General features: G+C 46.1%; 2 protein-coding genes across 35 annotated transcripts in view; one reads left to right on the top strand and one right to left on the bottom strand.

The window, feature by feature from the left end:
* LOC135114711 (neuroligin-2-like) overlaps positions 1-13,954 on the top strand; it is a 39,566-nt gene extending 25,612 nt beyond the window's left edge. For 2 of the 5 annotated variants that reach the window (XM_064030652.1, XM_064030651.1), the window contains exons 3-14: positions 1-453; positions 546-695; positions 1,983-2,180; positions 2,336-2,973; positions 3,291-3,448; positions 4,585-4,679; positions 5,163-5,508; positions 5,711-5,891; positions 6,004-6,143; positions 8,361-8,459; positions 8,861-8,967; positions 11,463-13,954. The exon at positions 1-453 is cut by the window's left edge. In XM_064030652.1, coding sequence (XP_063886722.1) covers positions 48-453; positions 546-695; positions 1,983-2,180; positions 2,336-2,973; positions 3,291-3,448; positions 4,585-4,679; positions 5,163-5,508; positions 5,711-5,891; positions 6,004-6,143; positions 8,361-8,459; positions 8,861-8,967; positions 11,463-11,701 — 2,757 coding nt within the window. In that variant the 5' untranslated portion in view covers positions 1-47 and the 3' untranslated portion in view covers positions 11,702-13,954. Of the gene's footprint in view, positions 454-545; positions 696-1,982; positions 2,181-2,335; positions 2,974-3,290; positions 3,449-4,584; positions 4,680-5,162; positions 5,509-5,710; positions 5,892-6,003; positions 6,144-8,360; positions 8,460-8,860; positions 8,999-11,462 lie in introns of all 5 variants that reach the window. The other 3 variants (XM_064030653.1, XM_064030655.1, XM_064030654.1) reach the window with 3 other exon arrangements.
* Positions 1-25,600, bottom strand: part of LOC135114712 (uncharacterized) — a 200,278-nt gene that overhangs the window by 106,241 nt on the left and 68,437 nt on the right. For 12 of the 30 annotated variants that reach the window (XR_010275643.1, XR_010275642.1, XR_010275641.1 and 9 more), the window contains one exon: positions 20,216-20,278. The exons of the other annotated variants lie outside the window; for them this stretch is intronic. Coding sequence is in view for 8 of the 12 variants with exons in the window: in XM_064030673.1 (XP_063886743.1) it covers positions 20,216-20,278 (63 nt within the window). In the remaining 4 variants the exon portion in view is untranslated. The remainder of the gene's footprint in view (positions 1-20,215; positions 20,279-25,600) is intronic. 30 annotated transcript variants of the gene reach the window in all.

The following is a 25,600-nucleotide window of genomic DNA, read 5'->3' as shown; positions in this document are numbered from 1 at the left end:
GAGGGCTGAGGGCAGGCGGGAGGTGGGGGCGAGGGCGTGATGGTGGTATGACCCCGTGGGCGTGGGCGTGGCTGGTGGTGTTGGCCGCCACATGGCCGGGCCCGCAAGCTGCCGCTGCCCCAAAGACCCGCCTGGTCACTACAAAGTACGGCCAGGTGCAGGGGCTCATCAGGCACCTGGGCCACCTTCTAGGTGACGTGGAGGTGTTCATGGGTGTCCCGTATGCCAGTCCCCCGGTGGAGGAGGGGCGCTTCACCCCCACCAACACCCCAACGCCCTGGGAAGGGGTGCTGGACGCCACTTCCCCGCCGCCAGTGTGTCCCCAGCTGCTGCCAGACCCTGACGAGGCCAATATGCCGCGCGCCAGAGCAGACTTCATCAGGAATGTGTCGGCGGCGCTGGCCAACCAAAGCGAGGATTGCCTCACTGTCAACATCTACAGCCCCATCATGGGTGAGTCTCCAGCGCCCCTTGTCAACTAGAGTATGAATACGTTATATCCATGTAGTGCTTCCACGCGACATGCCTCGCCTGCCCGTCCACAGTGATTCCCGGCTCCGAGGTGTATCCCGTGATGGTGTACGTGCACGGGGAGAGCTTCAGCTGGGGCGCCGGCTCGCTCTTCGACGGGTCTGTCCTCGCCGCCTACGGGAGGGTGGTGGTCATCACCCTCAACTACCGCCTCGGCCCGCTGGGTGAGCCTTTTCTACTGTCACACACACACACACACACACACACACACAAACACACACACATCAAGTAAAATATTTTAGATGATGCTGTCTGCTCGTTTTTCCTTTATTTTTATTTAATCTTGCCCTCATATAAAGCACACGAGGCCTCGGGGAAGAAATAACCTCGCAAGGAAAGTAATGAGTTGACCCTCACTACACCGGATGGCAGGGAGGGATAGAGGGGTAGAGAGAAGGGGGAAGAGAGGAGGAGAGGGAGTTGGCAGGGGAGGGAAAGGGAAGGAAGAGCTTGGAAGGTCACCCCGGTCGTTAGCAGGTCAATAAAGTGAAGGTGATGGATGAGCTTCTGCATTACACTGAATAAGATACCTCGTGCAGCTCTTTTATTCTCATTCATTCAGAGAGAGAGAGAGAGAGAGAGAGAGAGAGAGAGAGAGAGAGAGAGAGAGAGAGAGAGAGAGAGAGAGAGAGAGAGAGAGAGAGAGAGAGAGAGAGAGAGAGAGAGAGAGAGAGAGAGAGAGAGAGAGAGAGAGAGAGAGAGAGAGAGAGAGAGAGAGATATCAGGAACAGAACAGAGAGACATCGATACATAATGACACACACACACACACACACACACACACACACACACACACACACACACAAAGGACTTCTTTATCAAGCTTTGCGGGCGACACACACATAATCAATATGTTCAGATGCACATGTAGATACGGACGAACAAAGACAGATCCTAAGAAAAGAAAAAAAAAATAAAATAAAGAGACGCGCTTCTCAGTAACGCGTACATAAAATGATCCAACAAGTTACACTGCTCTTTTTATAACTTCCCTGCTAAACATGGTGTCATAATATTTTGCTCTGGCTTGGAACACCACGAAGGTAGAGTGAACCTCGGATGAGCCCCATTACCTGCACCTCAGACTCGCCATCCCCCGAGAAACACCAAGCGAACACTGCATAATTTCTGAGCCAAAACACGTCAGTGGCGAGCCTTCATCCATCACCTGCCGCCGTAACTCACTCGGCGATGATGGATGTTGGTGTCAAATCAACTTCAAAAGCATGATTTTTTAAAGCATCCGTGTCCACTGACGCCCATCTGCTTCCTTCCTGCTGCTCTTGCCACTGCTGCGTCCCTGGTGTGCACAGAGGACATTATGATTGCTATGGATGGATCCCAGCAGCAGCAGGCGCAGTTCGGAGGCTGGCCTTAGGCTGGGGAGAAGCTTTCGGGGTCAGTGTGTCCTGGGACAATATTCCAGCGTTAGGGACGGTGTTTCGCCGCAGGGTTCCTCAACACTTACGGCGGCGGAGGCGGCGGCGTGGTGAGTAACTTCGCCCTGATGGACCAGATCACTGCCCTCAACTGGGTGGCGGAGAATATTAAGCAATTCAACGGTGACCCGACGAAGGTGACGCTCTTCGGACGGGACACCGGCGCCGCCTGCATCTCCTACCTCATGGAGAGTCCCATCGTGCCGCAAGGTGAGCTGCAGCAGCGCCTCATCGCCACCCAGGCAACACTGCCATAAAAATCTCTTGAGAGCTATTGATCTCGCTGCATATTTTTACAGTCTCAGGTCGATAAACAACACTCGCGTTACATGATCCCTGACGAGCGAATGACATTCTCTTTGCAGGATTGTTCCACCGCGTGGTAATGGTGTCGGGGTGGTCGGGATGTCCCTGGTCCAGGGTAGCGGCGCCCCTCAGCGTCACTCTCCGCCTGGCCATGGCCGCTGGGTGCCCGGTGCCAGACGATCCTAACGCCGCCCATCCCAGAACGGTGTCGTGCCTCCGGGACGCTCCCCTCCAAGATCTGATGGCCGCGGCAAGGCAGGTAGAGTCTCCAGCTTTCATGCCAGCGTGGGGCCCCAGCGAGGACGGCGTGGTGGTGGCGGGGATGAGGAGGGGGGCGTCACTAGTCCGCCAGCATGTGCAGGTCATGTTGGGGTTCACGCCCTGGGAGGCTTGGTCCTGGCTGAGTGAAAGTTTAATTAGCAAAGGCGTGGACGACAGAACATTCGAGCGTGTGGCGAGGACGTGGGTGAGGAACACTCGCCGCCACCACCTGAGAGAGGTGCTGGCGGCCACGCTGCAGGAGTACACGGACTGGACGGCAATCAAGCCCGGGCCTGAGGTGCGCAGGAACCTCCTCCTTCACCTGCTGGGAGACGCGGGGGTGGTGGCTCCCCTGCACCAGGCAGCCGACGCCCTTGCGCACCACACGAAAGTCTTCGTCTTCATATGTGACCTTGAAAATCGACTTTCTGGACAGGTGAGTTTCTACCAAAAACCCCTTTGCCTATAAAAGCCTGGCCCCCCCCTACTCTCTCTCTCTCTCTCTCTCTCTCTCTCTCTCTCTCTCTCTCTCTCTCTCTCTCTCTCTCTCTCTCATACACAATCAGACACACACATATGTACACGCACGCACGCACGCACGCACACACACACACACACACACACACACACACACACACACACACACACACACACAGACACACAGACACACACTTCTATAGATTCCTTTTGTCTGTAAGAGGAGATTGGTCTTATTTATAAACTACAGAATAATTGTTTCGTTTCTCTCCGCAGCTCCAGGCGCCGGGGTGGGAGCTGGGGCTGATCTGGGGCACCGGACTCAGTGACGTCACTTCATCTCCGGGGGCGCCCTCCCCTCCCATCCGGCCCCCGGCATTGACACAGCTTTCAGAAGACGTCATCACTCTTCTCACTAACTTTGCCAAGTCGGGGTGAGTGACACTGCTGCTCTGTCTCAGCCACAACTCAGCCTCAGCCAACAGGGATGCCTGACAGGTCAATTGTGGTGCAGGATGAGTTTGCCGAGGGTGGAGTGCTGTTATAATGCTCACCTAACTCGGTGCTACAATCTGAACATGAAACTGACAACCTTCCAAGATTAAACTTCGCGGTTATTATGTTTGATCACCCGCATTAAGGCAATTACGCATGGCATGATGGACGCTTAATGAAGGTAATTCCTGCATTTGGTACATGCCGTCGTTAGAGGTTGCAGGTATACAGAATTTCCCCTTCCCTTTCTCGAGGTATAGTATCAACATCCCTGGAGGATGACAATGCCCGCTACGCACCTTGGCGTGGGCCTAAAGTGAAGTACGGAAGGATGAATATTATACAGGGGGGCTTTTAATCATTCATATCATTAGGTACACGGATAAAGAAAAAACGGGCTAGTGGTTCAGACAGCTGCTACAGGGTTCCCCGGCCATAGAAGTGAGGAAGTGGTCATGAAAATGCACCTTTAAGTGACCATAAACATCCCTCACCGCATCACTGTCGGGACCAAGAATAACTACATAAACCAGGAAACTTCTGACCATAATCTTAACCTTGACATAGCGGCGCACGTTATTTTACCTGCAGCGGCAAGTCGTGAGGATGACTGACTCAGAGCGGGACTAGAACGACGCTTTTAGACCCAAGATAAGACTGGTGGTCAGGTGAACCGTCGACGAGTGTAATGTGCCATGACTCTGCAGGAAAGGCTCTTGAGCACTCCAAAACGGCTGTGTCCGTCTCGGTAATTACCAGTTGGAGGCAGACAGATGGGCGGAAAGAGGGTGTTTCTCCAAAGTCGTGGGTGTGGCGAGACGGGCCAGCCCACCGCCGCGCAGGAAAGGCTCCGAAGGCACGGATGATGACCCATTTCTGAAATTCATCGGTGCAGCAGAAGCCATGACTAGCGGGGCGGCAGAGGGTAAGAGAGGAAGGAAGGATCGGACTAGTGGAGAGGTGGAAGGTGGAGAGAGAGTTACTGGTAGCCACAGCATCCTCCTCCTCCATCTCCTCCATCTCCCTGGCAGCCGGGCGGTGAACACCAACTAACCTGCCGCGTATCTTTCCCCAGAGACCCGAACCTGCCCAGAGAATCCCCCTCGCCTGGGTTTGCTGCCGTGGCCTGGCCGCGCTACAGGCCAGATACCAGAGAGTACCTCAAAATAGGTGAGTGTCAGAGGGGAGTCATAAATTCAAGTTACGTCAGGTTATATATTTCTCAAGGGGTGCAGGTTTCTCTGTCAACAGGGAGACATTAAGTATTGAGCGTGTGAACGAGAAACAATGGAAAGCCTGGCGAGGGTTCGAGAAGGTCAAACAAGACGCGCAGCACCAATTAGCAGTGTCAGTATTTAGGTGTATCGGTGGCCCCTTTGGTGACGCGCTCACTGTTTGCACTAGCACAAGTCTGTCGTGGGGTTAATTAGCGGCGCCTCCCGCTGTGTGTAGAGGTCCTTTCCTGCTCTATTTGTCTTGCGGATTCCGTCTTGTGGGCGACGCACGGAGACACTAATGATGAAATAGGATTATTTATGCTGGGTTGTTGTGAAGTAAATCACACTAATTAGTAAGCACGAGGGTGGTATCGATTTCCTTCCACTCAGCACAACGTTGATTACGAACACCTGGTGTTTTCCCACCTCCTGGCAGGTGTGCCGCCCACAGTTGGTTCTCAGTACCGCGCCCACCAGCTGGCACTCTGGACGTGGCTGGTGCCGGAGCTAGAGGCGGCGGGCAAGTCCTACCCTCCTGATTCTAAGTCTTGGGAGATAAGCACCGACCCTCACCTTTTCTACGGCGTCGTCAAGCCGCCAGACCCCTGGTACTTCCTGCAGCCCAACACCACCACCACCACCATCGCCGCCGCCGCCGCCGCCGCCGCTGCTGCCGCTGCCGCCCATGAAACGACCACCCCGACCCTGGCGGTGACTCCCTCCCCCCAACCCACTACCCCGCGGGTCACCACCACCCTCGCCCTCTCGCCCACCATTGCCAGGTGAGAGCAAAACACGCACCAACATATGATATTAAATAGCAAGAATTTTCGTGATGTCAGTGAGGAGTGTGTGTGTGTGTGTGTGTGTGTGTGTGTGTGTGTGTGTGTGTGTGTGTGTGTGTGTGTGTGTGTGTGTGTGGCGCCGCTAAGACAAGTCACACAAAGCAACACTGTGCCTCGTTTTCCCCCTGCCCCCCAGCAGCAGCGCCCCCAAAATGACACTCCCCGACGCGAGTGAGTACGTGCGGTACTCTACGGCGCTGATGGTGACAGTGGGCCTGGGCGTCTCCCTCCTGCTGCTGAACGGCCTTATCTTCCTACTGCTGTTCTGGAGGCGGCCCTCTCAGCACCCGCCCTGCCAGGGGCATCACCTCCACGCTCAGGTAAGGCATCGATTGTTATGAGTCTCTGAGGTAAGTCTCAGGAATACAGATACATTTTCATCACGCAAGCATGACGCTGACGCTTTGCTTCCCTTGTTGTGTGGCGCGGCAGGAGGGGGCTGAGGTCCCCCGCGTGGGCTCCGTCATGAGTCTGGGAGGGCTGGGCGGCACCTACGGCGGCCCGCCAGACTGCGTGAAGGCGTCCTACGAGAAGCTTCACTTGACTTCGGACGAGCTGCAGCACCTCACCAGGCAAGTATCGAGTGCCCGCGCCGGCTACACCCCCTCCCACTCACCCCGCACAACTTGCCCCCCTCCCCTTCATCAGTCCGGTGCTGCATCGCTCACTATCAAAAGGATGAACACTTCCACAGAGGCTTATTTTTGTCGCTTAATTCGGAGCTGCACCGACCAATGTTTTTCTTCACTGGCTTTCAAAGAGTTTAGCGGCGACCAAACACCTCGCTCACCCACCATGAAATTGCAAATCTTCATGAGAGAGAAAAATAGGTTTCGATTAACGCTCAAGAATAAAACTAATCAAGGAAAAAAATAGAACCGCACAGGAAGAAAACATGATGAAGCGTTATATAACAAAGCCTTTCGTGTTGCCTTTACATTATCATTAGACCAAATGTTCCTGAACCTTCAACATAAGGAACACTAAAGACGAGGGAATGAAGCGCCCGGTGAACCAAGACTCGGTGCAGTGTGTTCGTGACTCGAGCACTCAAGGCCGCAATAGAGAAGCGGAACAGAGGGACGGGCGAGCGAACTTCACTCATGCAATCCAAAAAGTCCATCAACACGGCAGTTATTGAGTTCCGGAGCATAGCAAGGTTTCCAGAGCTGGTACATTTCATCCATTGGTGTGTTATGTCCTTTGGTCCTTTGTACGAATACACAATAGATCGCAGTTTTCAATTTTGCTCCTTTCTTTATTTTACTTTTCTCTCGTTCCCCCACTACTTTGAAATAGTAGTGTACCTCCTCATAGTTACATATGATCCAGATTTTACCGTATTTTATGCTCAGGATAAGAAATATATAATTTATCAGTCATTGTCAGTAATATCTCAGCCTGTTAGGCCATTAGCTCGCAGTTATCACGTCACAATCAGTTTTATTACCAACCACCAGCAGCCAAGGCAGACAGTCCAGTCACGTTCACTATCAGTCGCCATTCCTTACCATCACCGTCTCACCATCACTCGTTGCTACTTCGTATAGTTTTTATTCACAAAGTCTTGCATTTTTTTGTGGCCTCTGTGTTTATCACAACGAGTGACACGTGTCATTCACCGCCCTCACCATCCAGTCACCCACCCTGCCATCCCTGACTGTTCTGATATATTCACCACCAGCACAAGGAGGCGCACACGCACGCACGCACGCACGCATGAGCTCAATGCCACACACACACACACACACACACACACACACACACTCACTCACTCACTCACATGATATTTATAGAGACATCTCACGCCTGTCTGATTCATACAAACACGCACAAAACATTTTTTAAATTGAATTCACAAAACAAATAATAGTTTTCATTTAAAAAGCTGTGGATGTTACTGATGCCTCAACAAGGACGGCGGCCTTTGAGGACATGGCTTCCTTGAAATAATTAAGGTGACCGCTCTTCCTCTAAACCCACATCAGCACAATATTAGTGATGCATTACTGCATCCGCAAGATGACAGGCGGCAGCTGCACAATACATTACGGCATCTCGGCTAATTGGCCCCAGACACACACACAGCCTCGCCACGTGCAACACTGAAATCATGTTCATTGTTTTCAAGGATCGATGGGAAAAATGCGAGTGCAATGCAAAACAGACTTGGTTTCTGTCATAATGATTCGCTGGGATGGCCTCGTTACGGCTTGCCCAGTCCTCTGAACTTCGTAAAAAATGTCTCGTCATTTTAACATTCAAAGGACCTCGAGATACGACCAACGATGTAACAGTGAAGCCTTTGTTTTCTTTGTACTGCCTCATCGAGTCGTGGAAATTTAACGGCGAGAGAATAGAAAGAAAATTGAAGCCCACGAGCCAGTTTTTTTTCGAGTATTTGTAAAATTCATCACTTCTCCATGTAGCGAGCGAATGTTTTTCTTTTATAAAATTTCAGTCAACTTTCCCTCTGAAGAAGAAACCAACCGGCTGGTGGAAGCAATTAGACCAACACTGAGAACTGAGACTTGGGACTTAAAATCAACACGAGGAGCGCTCTCTCTTTCACTAAAAAGTCTTTCTGACAACATGGAGTGACAAAAATTTCCTCCCACTTCCACATAAAACTTGACGCCACACTTCGCCGACACAAAATCTTACATATCCAGAAATTATTTAACACTAAAGGGCAGTAACAAGACACGAGACACTTTCCTATTTTATCAACTTTCTTGAGAGCAGTTATTAAGTCTCCACGTCTGACCCAGCTCCTCGCCCTCCTCCAGCAGGTCTCCTTCGAGCACCCTAAAGAGACCCAAGTCCCCAGGGGCCCTCAAGTCACAAGGCTCCTTCAGGGGTCCCACGGGCGTCGCCACCATCAGTAGGTAAGGTGGTCCTCAAGTCTTGTCGTGTTTTTTACTGCCTATCAAACGGTTTCCTTCCTCCTCTTCCTCTTCTTGCTCCTCCTCTCGCTCCTCCGTCACTCTGTACCGTATCTTCCAGCCACACAAGGAGAATATACCCTCTCGGTTTTATTCTCCCTCAAACACGCCCACACCGCAGCCACAATTCCTCTCGCAAAATCAAAATACCACCATTCCTCGTCTATCGTTGGCACTACAAACGCCTTTTACATCTAAATTACACTTCCGTACACACTCCATAAAAACGAAACGGGACAAAACCTCCATAAAAAAAAAAAAAAAAAAAAAGCCCGGACACTCCCACACCAGCACATCGATCTTTCCGTCCTGACTTCATGACCTTTTCTCTCCCCCTCCTTCAGGTCTCCCAGGGGCGCCAGCCGGGAGACTTCCTTTACCATAGAGCCGCCCACGCTACTGAGGGAGGGCGGTGACTCAAGGACGCGCACCCAATCCGTGGCAACGATTGGTGAGACGCACGCCACTCTTTAAAAAGAATAGTTAGGTTCTATTGATATTATTCTTACCGCTCTTATTCCCTCCTCTCTCTTTAACCCCTTATAGTGTGTGGCGCGAGGGAGGGGTAGAGGCACGTCACTGGGAAGGTCACTCGGGGTTATAGTTTGACCTCTCTCCCGTTCAAGACACGTGACCTGACCTCGTGTTGTGTCATGCTATCTCTCCTTTGGCAGTTTTTGTTTATTTTGGTGTGTGTGTGTGTGTGTGTGTGTGTGTGTGTGTGTGTGTGTGTGTGTGTGTGTGTGTGTGTGTGTGTGTGTGTGTGTGTGTGTGTGTGTGTGTGTGTGTGTGTGTGTGTGTGTGTGTGTGTGTGTGTGTGTGTGTGTGTGTGTGTGTGTGTGTGTGTGTGTGTGTGTGTGTGTGTGTGTGTGTGTGTGTGTGTGTGTGTGTGTGTGTGTGTGTGTGTGTGTGTGTGTGTGTGTGAGTGTGAGTGTGTGTGAGCGAGCGTGCAGCCTGCACCATGAATAATTTTTGTCGTATTTTTTTTCCTGAGTGTTAATTGTGCATTTATATTTTTTGTCGGTTCTTTATCATGCACGAACTGATGTGAAAATTACTTTTTTTTATATACTGATGGCAATTTTTTTCTATATGTCTAGTGCAATCTGTATATTACTGCTATGTTGTTATAGAGCTTGAATAGGAAGCTACTCAGGTATCATAGATCACTGTTGGCCAATTCCTTCCTTAAATGGCAATAACTAAAACATCAAAAGACATCACTAAGAAAAAAGAATTAAAAAAAAAAGATACCTCTAGTCTTCTTGCTGCGTTCTTTGTTGAGCAGTTACGTCAAATGATCACTAATTACAAGGAGGTTGGCTTCTCTTTGAAGTTTTAAAAGCGGCCATGAGGGCAGCCACTGGAACCAAAAGCCAATAATGACAGCAAGACCCAACTTGGCCCTGCAACTTCCCACCGCGAAAGTGAAAAGAAGTGAAAGCAAAGGGACACTGATTTCTTGTTTCACTCTCCGCGCTCAATACCTGTCACCGTAACCCTAAGGACCCGCTGCGGCTGATCGGAAACCAAGTGACTGTGAGGGACTGAGTGGAGGGGGAGAGAGTGACACGGAATGGCAGAATGATTGAGGCGTAAGACTAATTATGGAACGAAAAATACCAAGCTGTTAAGAATTTTCTCCCGTTACTCTCCAACTCCCGCCTCCTTGTGAATGAGACGTTGTGTAATGAGGTATGGTGTGAGGGACTGACTGACTGCCTGACTGGTGTCCTGAGTGTGGTGAAGAGGTGGAGTGGTGACGTGTGATGGCTATATGATGACTGTAGTGGTGAATGAAGAGGTGAATGTAGATGTGAATCGTTTGTTAGGTTCAGGAAAACGATCTCTACTGTTTATGTGATGATTGTAGTCACAACTGTAGTGGTGAATGATGTGATGAGTGATATAGTTAGCTTCAGAGAACGACAATGGTGACTTGAATATTGTGGTGACAAGATGACATTACGGTTTTGATAGTCCCTTGTAGCGTGATGACTTCGGTGACTCAAAAATGACGACCTTTCTTACGAGTTAACTAATATATATAACCACACTGCCCGCTGAAAAAAATAGTCGTTCAGTCTCCGTGACGAATGACAAGTGATGAGAGTGCTGAGTATATAAAGGAGCTGAGTAAGGGACATTCACTTTCCATATGGAGTGGCGAAGAGCGGTGATTGTGGTGAAGGCGGGGATGTCAGGGCCCCGGAACGTGTCTGCTTGGTGCATGCATGGATTACTTACCGCCATGTATTCCCGTTTGTTTTTTATAGTTGTTTGCTTCCAGGACGGTACAGTGTTTCCAGGAGGACGTGGAAGGAGTGTGTGTTTAGCATGAATGTTTAGACTTGATGGTTGGCAGTTTATGTTTATGTTAATGTAAGAAGATTATATGTTTAGTAATTGGCGTCACGCTACGGGATTACAAATATTTTTTAAGAGCCCAGAATCTAGAACATGTAATTAGGAACGTGCGCGCTTAACTTTAATTTTGTGAAGGACCGTGAGGAGGGGAGGTGAAAGGGGCAGGTGAGGAGGAAAGGTGAGGGGAGCAGGTGAATAGGGTGGATGAAGGGTGAGAACCACTTCTGCATTGATTAAATTTTAGGCTTGATATTAATAGCACATGCTCGGATAACCAACAATAGTTTGCATATTTCTGTTGGCCATTGCACTGTAGTATTAGTTTGTAGTAACAATAGTGTACAAGATCAAATTAGGACATGTTTAGATGGTTAAGAGTCCAACACGAATAAAATCAGAAGGTACTGTGTGTGCGGGGCGAGGCGAGCCGCGCACAGCTTCCCTCCAGACAATTTAGGGGCGAGTCCTGCATCCCACGCCTAATGTGTGAAGAACGAGGTCTGGGGGCAGCCAAGCAGGGGCGGAGAGCGGCACCATGGGGGACATAACTCTGCTTCACCCTCACACTCTCCTCCACAGACCAGGCGACCCAGGAGGAGGTGCAGAGGGCGTGGACGGTGGTGAGGGATCTTCCGCCGGGGGAGGTGTGCGCGGTGGAGAGTGGGTGTGGCGGGCAGGGCGGGGGCGGCGATGGCAGGCCTAACGGGTGGGCGGCCTTCGTGGGGGACGTGCCCGAGCCGCCGCCGCCGCCCAGGACCTCCACCCTCAGGAAGGAGAAAAAAGTCACCATCCTCGAACAGGCCGTCCAGAGGTTATGATAAAGCCCCGCCCCGCCCCACCCCGCCCCGCCACGACCCCGCCCCCAGCCCCACGCCGCCCCCCACCACACTCCACCACTCCGCCATGCCACCGCACTCCAGCACCACCTCTCGCGTCCTAATTCCCTCACTTACTGCCATCCACTCCACCTCAACTTTCCTCCTCCTCTCCCGGCCTCTCTACGTTCATTTTCTCCGTCTTCATTCCTCACTTCCCGGCATTACTCTTTATTTTCTTACTCTTCTCCGTTAATCTCGCACTTCCTGTCCTTTCAAACTTTTAGGTTTCACTCTTTTTCCCTCTATCTTTTAGTCGGTAAGTCATTACGTCTATCTCTTTCTCCCGTCTGCTCCTTCTTCCCTTCTCTTCCCGACTTGATAATTAAGGGAATAAACGACATTTTCTTTTGGATTCCTTCAAAATGTTAGTTATTTCACTCACTAACAACGAAAACTTTTAACCTAAATACCTTGAGTTTGGTGTTGGTGAAGGGAAGGCTTCCTGAATTAGATTATTCAATTTATTTCATCCTAACTTACTAATTTCTAACGTGTATATGCTTTTTAAGCTTTTATTCACACTATTTTTAACCCTATGACACGTTTTAGCTCCCCACCTCTTCCATTGCCGATGTCTTGTTTTCCTTATATGTATATATTTTTTGTCTTGTTCCTTCTCTTCCATCCTCATCTCACCCACACCGCCCCGCCGCCTCACCCGCCACCCTCACTCACTCCCTCACCCTTCACCCTCACCGTGCACTCATCCGAGACCATAAAATACCACAATCCGCCGCCTTCTTCCTCAACGCCCTACTTCTCTTTCCTCTTCCTCCCTCTCCATCCTTCTCTTCCTCTTCCTCTTCCTCTTCGTCCCTCGTCACCACGCACTCTCCTGACCTCGGCCGAGACTCTCTCTTTGTCCTCTCGCTGACAAGCATTAAAATGGTCAAAAAGAAAACTCAAGGAAAAACTTCAACATTCGCCCACCTCACGAAAAGGGAAAAACTCATTACGTTGCCACGGCTGAATAAGATCTTTCCTTCTCTTTTTTATCATCATCAGTGTAATGAGGTGAGTGTGGGTGATAGTGAATAAGGAATGACAGTGAATACAGAACGTTAGTGTCTTACAAGGACCTGCGTAAGGCCGAAATATAACTGTGTATGTGCGATCTCATCCATGTCACTCGGACTCTATATATATAAACAAGACACTGCTGAATGTTTACCTGACTGATATACATATATATATGGATTTCGTAAATATTTTTTGAGCCTGTATTTCTGTGTGCGAGATTATATGTCTCAAGTCCTCCCTAACACCCTCCTCCCCTCACTGACTCCCCCTGACGCCCCTCTCTCCCCTACCCAAGATAACTATGGTAACCTCTCCTTCCTTACTCTTCTGACTCTTGACACGTGTAAATGTCCTAAGGTCACTCGGTTACAAAGAGTTCAGTTGAAAGCCAAGTTTGCACGATGAGCCAAAGATAAAATTATGTGAAGGATAGACAAGAAACGCACAGAAAACCGGATGGGAGAAAGAAAAGTGAGCTGGAAAAACTTGTGAAAAAGCGTGAAGGCAGCTTTATCAGGCGAAAAGATAGAGACGGGGAGGATGTGTGACGTGAGACTGAAGTGAAGGTGGCGGATGCGAGAAGCAGGCGAGTGACCAGGCGAGGTGAAGGTGATGCCGAACACTCACGCTGCACTTCAAGAAACCAGAGATAAATGAAGGAAGATAGAAAGGAAGACAGAAAAAGAAAGTGTCTGGAAAAAGGAACAAAAAGCCTACAAAAAAAAAAATCACAAAAAAATAAATAATTAGACGAGCATAGAGGTGTCTCTTGCTAAACAGAACAAAAAGAAAAAACACAACAAAATCCGATGAGACGCTGAGATGAGTTTTTTTTTACCAGTGCCAAGTTTTCGTTTTCACCTCCTCCCCGAGACGAAACGAGACAGAAAACGGAGAACATCATGTAAACGAGAGAACTGGGAGGAGGGAGTTCCCGGAGGCACCTCAACCACATGTCTTGAACCCTTGTGCGCTGATGAAAAGAAAAAGAAAAAAAAAAAAAGGAAAAAAAGAGGACCAGAAAACCAGAGAAAAGAAAGATGGAGGAGAAGAGGAAGAAAACTCCGTTGAGTGCTGGGGTAAATTCGGTTTTGCTCGGTGCAGTCCGTCTCTGCCATCATTTTGTAACCCGATTCTGTTATCATGTTCGTTGAGTAAAGTAAGAGTTATATACCTTGGTCTCTTCTTTTCCCTCTATTTTTCTCGTCTTGTCAGGAGCTCGCAGCGTCCTGGGCGTGAAAAAGTGCAGCAGCGGATTAAGAAACAAACCCTGGTGAGAGGTATTAACGCGGCTTTCATGAAGAGGAGAGAAGAGCAGGCAAGAGAAGAGGAGAGCTGATACCTAAGTCCTGAAACACACACACACACACACACACACGGAAGGAGGGTAACTATTCAAGCTTCCAAAACAAGAGTATAGCTTACAGATGCTACAGACAAAGACAAACACACACACACACACACACACTATACACTCACTCTCACTCACTCTCACTCTCTCTCTCTCTCTCTCTCTCTCTCTCTCTCTCTCTCTCTCTCTCTCTCTCTCTCTCTCTCCCCCTCTCCAGTTACAAAACAAGAGATGCCAACTGTATCCATCAAACATGTCTCTTCGTGTCTATCCTTCGAAGTAAGAGTAAAAGCGATTCCTTCTCAAGTCGTGTATAATTTGCAAGCTGAGGATTCCCGTTGAGTGATTTTACAACCAGGCAACGTGAGGCTGATCATGTCGGGGAGATTACCATTAGAGAGCGGTAAGGATGAAAGACGAAGGTGTGAAGGATAGGGAAGGCATCAGGATGGGGAAGAGGACTGTGGGCGTGATGAGGAGGTGTAGAGACCAAGAGGAGACGGACAAAGCAGTGAGATTGGACGGTGATGAAACGATGATGCTAAGGAAGGGAAGAGAATAGATGAAGCAAGATGAAATGAGATTATGAGTTGTAGTAAAGGAAAGAGGATAGGAGAGAAATTAGCAGTGACGTGGAAGAGGTGGAAAAGGGAAGGAAACCGGAAACAATATGGAACAGGTGTGAGTAAGGGAAATGCTGAGTTGTAGAAATGGGAAAGGGAAGAAATTCGTGGGTAAGATGGAACAGAAATGGAACAGAAGGACAAGAAAGCAGTGAATGGGACAGGATGATGCTAAAGACTGGAATAGATGGAAAAGGGAAGAAACTTTGGAATGAAATGGTGAGTTGTGAGGTAGGGAAGAGCAAAGGAACCTGAGACGAGAAGGGGAAGAAATGGGGCAGGGGGACGCTGTGAGGGTACAGGCACGAGAAAGGAGAGGGACTTTTGGAACACAGTGATGGTGAGATGTGGGGATGCGAAGGGAAGAGAAATAAGGGATGATAAAGGAAAGAAAGACGGAAGAGGAGGATGGACTTGGGTAAAGAACACGAATGAAGAGTAAATTCAATGGTAGAATGTTTGGTATCGAATATTTTAAGTAAAGACCAAAAAAGGAGACAACCTCCACCACCACCACCACTACCACGCCAATCACTATGTACATCACCACAATGATACCAACTGCTATTCACCAGTCACCATCCTGAACATTCCACCACCACCACTACCACCACCACAACCAACCAGGCGGCCCAAGACTCCCTTAAAGGCGTAATGGCGTCCTCTGGGTGGCCCTGTGTGTTGGTAATGAGCTTCCTCCTCCTGTGAGAGAGAGAGAGAGAGAGAGAGAGAGAGAGAGAGAGAGAGAGAGAGAGAGAGAGAGAGGGAGAGAGAGAGAGAGAGAGAGAGAGAGAGAGAGAGACTGTGTGTGTGTTATCTGTATGTCTGTGTGTATGTGTATTTGTGTGCGTGCCGATGTGCATACACTGAAGACTCTAAGTAAACTCTAACCCCATTTTCATCGGGTCCTGCAAAGCCTGGATATTCCGAGTTACGAAAGTCGACGAGTGGGCGCATCAAGAGCTCACCAGCCGTGCAATGAGGGGAACCAAACTTGCGATCTCCGACAAAACACAACTTTCTCCACAAAAAAAAGACAATAAACGATTAGAAGTTTCTCACGTGCACGAACACTTATAGATGCGCCTAGTGAACTGAGAACACCTTAATTACCTTCAAGCTAGTTACGCTGATGGTGAAAACTGCAATCTAGCACCTGGCGAGGGATCACAGAGGAACCTGAGGGAGCTGGATCGAAGAGAGAAGAAGAACAAGAAGAAAAGTTTGTAAGTGGTGTCCTAGAGAGTTGAAATTAGATCTCAAGCCACAAATGTTGCAAAAGTGGCGGATGGGGGTGAGGGGCCGGAGGGAGGAAGAGCCCCTGAGGAAGGCGAAGGATGGAGGGGCGGAGAGAGGAGAGAGAGGACACGAGGACCCAACTTCTTGATGACTCCAGGGCCGTCTAAGGTTGGTGGGTGTCTCTGTCCGTCTGTCTGTCTTCTCGTCTGTGTCTGGTTTGTGTTGTTTCATATTTTTTTCCCCCGGTCTTTCTCGTCTTGGTATCGTCCTTTGTTCGCTTCTAAGTATAAATGAAAGCAGCGTTCTTTCTTTCTTTCTCCGCGTCTGTTTTCGTTTGTGTCATTTTAGCTTCATTTTTTTTTTCTCAGTGTTCAGGTCTTGATGTCTTTTGTTTGACTACCAAGTGTAAATAAAGAAAGCGATGTTTCTTTCTGTGTCTCTTTATGTATGCTCGTGCTATTTCAATTTTAATTCTTCAGTTTGCTTGTCTTGATCTTGTCTTTTTCGTTTGTTTCAAACGACGAAAAGCAACTGCTTTTCTTTCTCCTCCTCCTTATCATTTCGCTTTTATTATATTTTCTTTCTCACTCCTTCAGTCTTCTCGTCTTGACTCCTTTCAATCGCTTCTAATTACAAATCGCTTTTAATTACAAATAAAACAACGACCTTCATTTCTCCTTGTCTCCTCGTCTCTTTATTTAGCTTTGTCTTATATTATCTGCTTATCTATCCCTTAGTTTTTCCAGTCTTGACCTCCACCTTTCAATCACATTAACGAGAAATAAAACACGACCATTTCCTTCCGAGCGAGGAACAGAAAGCGACTTCAAGCCTTCACAAAGTCAGCGTGGGCGTGACGGCAACACATCGCCTGGGGAGGGACGAAGCAGCGGCACAACAGGGTCACGAGGAGTGTGGGTTGTTTTTGTGCACTCAGCGTGACGACATGAGGCTCGGGAGTGCACTGGAATCCTACAAATGTGAGCACGAGCGACATCACGCAATTAGAGTGCTTGCCTTCAAGTGGTGAGGTGAAATGCTTCCCTCCGACACCTGGAGAAATCTTTTGGCTTTTATTTGTGTGCTTTTCTCACGTTAAAATGTTTTGTTTTGGTATATATTTATTTATTTTTTCTGTTGAGTGTTTAATTTGTTGATGTTCATGTTTCCTTCTGACGGAATGGGAAGTGTGTGTGTGTGTGTGTGTGTGTGTGTGTGTGTGTGTGTGTTTGTGTGTGTGTTTGTGTGTGTGTTTGTGTGTAGATGTGTGTGTGTAGATGTGTGTGTGTGTGTGTGTGTGTGTGTGTGTGTGTGTGTGTGTGTGTGTGTGTGTGTGTGTGTGTGTGTGTGTGTGTGTGTGTGTGTGTGTGTGTGTGTGTGTGTGTGTAGAAGTGTGTGTGTGTAGAAGTGTGTGTGTGTAGATGTGTGTGAGTGTAGATGTGTGCGTGTGTGTGATGTGTGTGTGTGCGTGTGTATGTAAATACAAACTCCTCTATAATACTGCGCCTACTAATTATAAAACAGCAGGAACAACAAAATCATAAATAAAAGCGAAAAGAGTTACGAGCAGACAAACAACCCTAAATAAATAAATAAATAATGCAGAGGTCACGGACGCGACTCATTTCATTTATTCCACCAGTTCAAGCTAAAAAAAAAAAAACACGCACAAAAGTATAAGAGATATGAATAACCAAAATAAATCACACAACACTCGCGGGAGTAACAAAAGCGAACTCCGTATAAATCACAAGCCTCACTTTGCAACTTGACCCTTTCAATAGCACTCTTACAAAGCTCAGTGTCGCTTATCAATGTTATTTCCCCATGACCTGACCTACCTGACCCAAGACCTGCCCGGCTGAGGCTAATAAAGGGGAAGGATAAGGACAGGGTGAAGGTGAACGGAGGAGGGTGGAGCAGGTCATACTAGGGCGAGAGGTGAGGGAGTGTCAGAGGACCAGGGCACCATGAGGTAAAGGGAGGACTAAAGGGAGGGGTATAGGGAGTGATGTGCATAATTTGCACAATCTGTGGTCAATAAATTATCTATCTGCGGAGGAAAGGGAGTGGTAAAGGGAGTGAGGTGCGGGAAGGCAAATGGGAATGAGGTGGGAGCTAAAAGGAAGGTTAAAGGGAGTAAGGTGGAGACTAAAGGGAAGACAAAAATTAAAGTAGAGACTAAAGGGAAGGCTGAAGGGAGTGAGATGTGGACTAAAGGGAAGGCGAAAGGGAGTGAGATGGTTATGACAGGAATTCCATACAGGAAAGTTGCCTCCCACACGTCTCTCAGTGAGGTGAAGGGCGAGGGTGGAGACAATACAACCCGAGGATGGGAAGAGAATAATGGAATATGAGTGAAAAATTAAATAATGTTAAGGGAAGCGATTTTTTATATCACTTATAAAAAAGAAAAAAAGCATATAAGTATACCTTGTACATATTTTCACTCCTGGAGCCAATGAATTAAAGTAACACGATGTATTGAAACCTCGAATTGTGGAGAGAAGAGGAATATGTGGGAGGAGGATTCTGAAGGTAGATCTACCCGGCAGGAAAAAGAGAAGAAGATTCAAGAGAAGGTTTACGGATGCAGTGAAATGGAGCGAGGGAGACCTAAGAGCAAGGCTTATGGATGTAGTGAAAACATGGTTGTAATGGGTGTGACTGGGAAAGACTTAGAAGACCGGGGGCATTGAAGAAGGTTGATCCGAGATGGCGATGCTTAATGGGAGCAACCAACAGAAGAGTGAGTGTTGGTACTCAGATACACTTGTAAAAACTCCTAACGCCCACATTGGTACACGTGAGGTCTCTGAGAGGCACTTCACAGCATAGCAAAGTAGAAAGGAAAGACTGTTACGTATCATATTTTCCCACAACTCTCGGTTTACCTTGGAAAAAATTGGCAGGAAATATGAGTAAAAAGGTTTGGCAGGATGAGGATGGTATACGATAACAAAAATATCCTGCAGCCTCCCATTTCTAGGTCAGTACCGCCATGCTGACAGTCAAGGGGTGAGCAGTCCTACTGATGCTCACTTCGTAGTTATTATTTAGTTTGTATGGCCATTAGCACGTTGAGTAGTAGGAAAAGAAGCAAGCGTAGCGTGACAGTATGATATGAGTCACGCACATCACAGCTCTAGGTTGACAGTGTTAGAATTCTGTTAAGTGAGAAAATCACATACTGGCAAGAAACTCACCTTTAATATCACCTAGCTACAGATATAATCGTTATAAGTGTATATATACCACTGGAAACCTAACCTCTTCATTAACCTATCTTATCCTCACCTGACCTAAACTAACCTAACTTAACATGACCAAAAAATAACAGCGTACAGGATGTGAAACTATAAAAGAGGCAAGTGATTCAAGGGAATAAATATTTAGCATATAATTAAAATCACCACCATTTTTTAAACAATGTAGGATTTGAAACTCTGGAATTCCTCTCTCGCAGCGCAATAAGTCATCCCTCTTCCCACTCCGCCCCGCCGCTCACCACCCCACCATACGCTATTCCGCCGCCCTGCTGCACACACCACCGCTTCATCCACCTCGTTAATGTGTCTCCTCACGTCTTCCTCCCTCTGAAGGGGCTCCCCGTCCCCCTCCCTACCTCCTTCCCTCCGCTCTTCCGCCACCTCTTCCTCCCCTCTCAAAGGTCTCCTACCTCCTTTTATTCTCTCCCTCCTTCCTGCACTCTTTCCTGCACTTCATTTTCTTTCTTTCCTCCCTTTTTCCCTGTCAGTTTAATTATGTTCTATTTGGTGTATATTAGCTTTAATGAATTTTTAGCTTTCGTTTCATTGCATTAACCATGGTGCAAAATATACAGCCACCACCCATGGAATCCTACCCTCCCCCGCCCTCCCGCCCACACAAGCATGTGCCACTACAGAACAAAGAATCTTAACTGAATGAAAAAAAAAAAAAAAGGAAAAAAGGAAAAAAGGAAACATAAAACAACACAGAAGTCTCCCATGAAGCGAAGCAAAGAAAGAGAAAAGTGGAAAAATGTGGGAAAAAAAATGTGTATAATTTCCCTTCTGGCTTCCAACTCCCGCACTGAGATTAATAACTTCCCTAAAACTTGGCCTAAACTTACCTCCAGACTTTCCACCCATGACTGTCCCCTCCCCCTTGTGTCCTCCTCCTCCTCCTCCTCCTCCTTCACCACCGCGTCTAGAAAAGCGCTGAGAGAAAATAATTTACCTTTTTTTAGTTTTCCTTGTTGTGGGGAAGCCGCTTGCCGATGTGCTAAGTTGATTGCCTTACCTGGAGGAGAAAAGAGTCAGTATTAGTTTGTCGTTGCGTTGTTAGTTATTATTATTATTATTATTATTATTATTATTATTATTAGTAGTAGTAGTAGTAGTAGTAGTAGTAGTAGTAGTAGTAGTAGTAGTAGTAGTACAAAAAGTCCGATTAAGATTTTTTGCTTTATCCTACTACTACTACTTTTACTACTACATTTAAAAAACATGCCCACTGAAATGCCAGTCCCATAAAAGGGTCAAAGCAGTGGTCAAAAATTGATGAATAAGTGTCTTGAAACCTCCCTCTTGAAGGAATTCATGTCATAGGAAGGTGGAAATACAGAGGCAGGCAGGGAGTTCCAGAGTTTACCAGAGAAAGGGATGAATGATTGAGAATACTACTACTACCACTACTACTACATTTGCTACTACTACTTTTACCACTACTACAACATTTACTACTACTACTGCTACTACTACTTTTACTACTACTACTACTACTACCACTACTACTACTTTTACTACTACTACTACTACTACTACTACTACTACTACTACTACTTTTACTACTACTACTACTACTACTACTACTACTACTACTACTATTACTACTACTACTACTATTACTACTACTACTACTATTACTACTATTACTACTACTACTATTACTACTACTACTATTACTACTACTACCACCACTACTACTATCACCACTACTACTATTACTACTACTACCACCACCACTACTACTACTACTACTACCACTACTACTGCTACTACTACTCCTACTATACCTAATTCCACTTTTTACTACAGGTACTACTACTATTACTACTTTTACTACTGCTACTACTACATCTATTACTATTACCACTCCTTTTACTGCTACTACTACTACTACTATTTCCACTTTTTACTTCTACTACTACTACTATTTCCACTTCTTTACTACTACTACTACTACTACTACTACTACTACTATTTCCACTTCTTTTACTACTACTACTACTACTATTACTACTACTACTACTTCGTTTACTACTACTACTACTACTACTACTACTACTACTACTACCACTACCAATACCACCACCACCACTGCTACTACTACTACCACCACTTCGTTTACTACTATTACTACTACTACTGCTACTACTACTACTACTACTACTACTACTACTATTTCTTTTTACTACTACTACTACTGTTACTACTTTTTACTACTATTGCTACTACTACTACTACTACTACTTTTACTACTACTACTACTGTTACTGCTACTAGTACTACTACTGTTACTGCTACTACTACTACTACTTTTACTACTACTACTACTATTACTTTTACTACTACTACTACTGCTAATAATAATAATAATAATAATAATAATAATAATAATAATAATAATAATAATAATGATAATAACAACAACAACAATAACCGTAACAACAAATACTACAATGCAGTTAAAAAAAAAAGGAAAAGGAAAAAAAGTGCTAAACAAATTACCATGGAATATCAAAAAAAAAGTAATGGTGGCGAGGAATGACAGTTGGGGAGAGAATCACTAGGATAATAAAATATACAAGGATTAAGTCAGAGAGGAGGAGGCGGAGGAAGAGAAGGAGGAAGAAGAGGGAGCGGTGGACGAGCCTACCAAAGTTGAGGTAAAGTTTTGAGCCACGATGGTTTGAGGTTGTTCTTGGAGGAGACTTTTTGTGTCTTCCCTCAGTGGACAAAATTTACGATGCTCAGAAATATCACAACCGAAACGAAGAGAAGATATATATATTTACCAGATGGGTAACCGGAGAGTACTTGAGAGAGAGAGAGAGAGAGAGAGAGAGAGAGAGAGAGAGAGAGAGAGAGAGAGAGAGAGAGAGAGAGAGAGAGAGAGAGAGAGAGAGAGAGAGAAAGTAAAACGTGCTGCTTGAAATATTTCCACATACCAGTAGAAATAATACTTGGGCTATAGCAGGCAGGCTGGCGAGACTAGGGTAGTGAGTGGCTTGACTTTTAAAACCACGACAGGTGAGTGACAGACGCGGCACAGGTGAAATAAAAGGCGAAAAAAATAGTTAGCTGGTAGTTGGGAGAGTAGGAGAGTAGGCAGGCTAGAAGGGAAGGTAGGTAGGCAGGTAGAGAGGGAGGGAGGAATGGCGCAAGGCAGGTAGTCAGGAAAGCATGCAGAGAAGAGGGGAGAGAGAGGAAAAAAAAAAAAGAAAGGGAACTGTAGAGCAAAACAAATTCCTGTGAGTCAGCGAGAGAAGTGGAGGGCGGCCAAGGTGGGGCAGGAGTCAGCTGGGGAGAAGATTAACGAGAGACAATTACCTGCATAAACATTTCTCGAAGTGGACGCGGTGGTGGTGACTTTTTCTCTTGCCCAAAACACGAAACTAATAAACGATGCATTTGTGCCGGAAAGGCGTGACGGGAGGCGTTTAGTAAAGGGAAGCAAAAGGGGGCTGGAATAAAACGAGGAAGGGCAGGAGGAAGGACAGCAAGGAAAAGGGGGATTCATAGATAAGACGGAAGAGCGAGGTTGGGGGAAGATATAAAGGGAAAGAGGAAGAAGGGAACGATTCTCACAGGGAGGGAGACGAAGAAAGGGTAAAAAATGGTCAAGGAAGAGGAGGAAAAAGAGAGATAAATGACACGAAAGGGGACAAAAAGACGAAGGAAGAGAATGAGATGATGATAATAAAAGGAGGCGCTGTATAAAACGTGTTTGTACCAAAGGAGATCGTAGAGATTAAGAAGGATGACCCGAGGACTAAATGATAAAGAAGTGTTAAGCGAGAAAGAAGGAAAAAAAAAAAGCAGATTGGAAAAAGTGCCAAAAACAAGGATGAAAGGGCTAAGAAGAAAGAGAAAAGTAGGAAAAAGATCGAGAAATGATGAATGGGGGGACAAAGATAAGAAGCCAAAGGTGGGAGGGGAAAATCGTAATGAGGCAAACAGGTGTGAGGAAGCAGCAGGAAAAGGGATGATCTTGCTGACAGGGAGGAAGTGACGGATTTGAGAGAGAGAGAGAGAGAGAGAGAGAGAGAGAGAGAGAGAGAGAGAGAGAGAGAGAGAGAGAGAGAGAGAGAGAGAGAGAGAGAGAGAGAGAGAGAGAGAGAGAGAGTATACATAATGGCATGCGTCCTCCATCAAAAAAAAATAATAATGCAGATAAACAAAACAAGTAAATAAACAAATTCAAATGCAAACAGACGAACAGACAGAAAGAAACCTGGAATCAAACAAACGAATAGTAGACTTTTTTAAAACTCATATAAAACTGAAAAGCATGCCATAAAAAAAAAAAAAACCACACACATTGAAGAAAATAAATACATCTAGTCACTCACATGAAATATCAAACATGTTATTTTTTTTTTCTACTACGTATGTATGTATGTATGTACGCATGTATGTATTATCCTTCATTAACATACAGATGATGACAAAATATGTAAGATATTGAATCAACTAACATTTTGCAATCTTTTTATTTTCAGGTTATGTCCTTGTGTGTTGATTATTACTATTATCTATCTATCTATCCATCTATCTATCTACAAAACCTATTTATCTATCCCTCAATCTGTCTGCATATATCTATCTATCTATCTATCTATCTACCTATCTATAGTCCAGTAAAAAAATTGCATCATCACAGAAAAGATCAAAAGACAAACCCATTACAACTACAACCCGTAATTACTGTGTCAAAGAAGCGGGAGAAAGAGAGAGAGAAAAAGAGAAAGACTTGTAATAACAATAAGTAAGAAAGGGAGGGGGGAAGAGGAACCAGCAGTAACTGTCAAAAGAAGAGAAACGCGAGACCTACTGCAATTGTCAATAAAGTAAAGAAAAAAAAAAAACATTAAAATCGTACAATAATAAAACTGAAACAAAGAAAAAAACAAAACAAAAAAGGGAGAGAAAGGGAGAGGAAAAATAACGGAGAATTTCGCTGTGATTATAAAAAAAAAGAAAAAAAAAAAAAAATAGAAAGAAATCGGTATAAAAGAAAAAAAAACTGGAAATATATGACGTTTTTAATAACAAATGGGAGAGAGAGAGAGAGAGAGAGAGAGAGAGAGAGAGAGAGAGAGAGAGAGAGAGAGAGAGAGAGGGAAAAGATAAAGGGAGATATTTACTTCAGAACCTTAATGTTTACACAGCGGCAACAATCACCCCCGCAGACCTAAATGTTTGTGAAGCAATATAGGCGCTGATTGTTTTGTGTTGACATTATTAATTTATTCCAGGCAGGCAGCAGGAAAAGAGGATACGGAGGCAGAGAGAACGAGGGGAACGAGGGGAGAGAAAGGGAGGAAACAGGAGGTAGGATAGAGAAATACAGGCTTGACGATTAAAAGGATAATGATGAAGAAAAGGGAGACAAAAAGAAAAAATTGAAAGTGAAGGAGAGGAAAGAGATGTGAATATAGGGACACATGGAAATAAGAGAGGTGAGGAAACAGAGTAGATAAAGAAATAGGCTTCATGATAATAAGGATAATGAGGAAGAAAAGGGAGACAAAGAAAAATTACAGTGAAAGAGAGGAAAGAGATGTAATCATGTGCATATAGGAGAGGAAAGAGGAAAGAGGAAGGGAGGAAACAGGCGGTAGATAGAGAAATACAAGGTTGATGATGATAAAGATAATGAGGGAAAAAAGGGAGGAACAAAAGGAAAAACTGTGAAGGTGAAAGAAAGAAGAGAGAAACAGAAGTAAACATGCAAGCAGATGGAAAAAGGAGAGAGGTAAGGAAACAGGCGATAGATAGAGAAATAAAAGCTTGATGATAAGGAGGGATAATGAGGGGAAAAAGGACACAGGAGGGAAAATTGCGAGGGTGAAAGAGATGGGAGAGATGTAAATATGTACGTAGGCAGAGAGGGAAAAAAGGAGGGAAAATACGAACAGGTGGTAGAGCAAAAAGGAAGATGATAATGAGGGGGGAAGTATAATGAGGAGGAAAAAGACAGAAACAGAATTGCGAGGGGAGAGGAGGTAGATAGATAGATAGATAGATAGATAGAGAGAGAGAGAGAGAGAGAGAGAGAGAGAGAGAGAGAGAGAGAGAGAGAGAGAGAGAGAGAGAGAGAGAGAGAGAGAGAGAGAGAGAGAGAGAGAGAGAGAGAGAGAGAGAATGTGAAACGAGGGACACAGGGAAAACTAGCACAACTTCAAACTGGAACAAGGACACAAAGAGACAGGGAAAGAGAAAAAAATAAAAGAGGGAAGGCAGACAGAGAAAGGAGAAGCTCAGGTGGTGACGAAGGTAGGTAGGAAGGTGCGGAGGAAGGGAGGAAGGGATAAAAGGATAGAAAGAGATGGAGGAA

Source organism: Scylla paramamosain, chromosome 28 (assembly GCF_035594125.1).
Source record: "Scylla paramamosain isolate STU-SP2022 chromosome 28, ASM3559412v1, whole genome shotgun sequence".
Lineage (NCBI taxonomy): Eukaryota > Metazoa > Arthropoda > Malacostraca > Decapoda > Portunidae > Scylla > Scylla paramamosain.
This window is presented reverse-complemented; position numbering and strand designations above follow the sequence as displayed.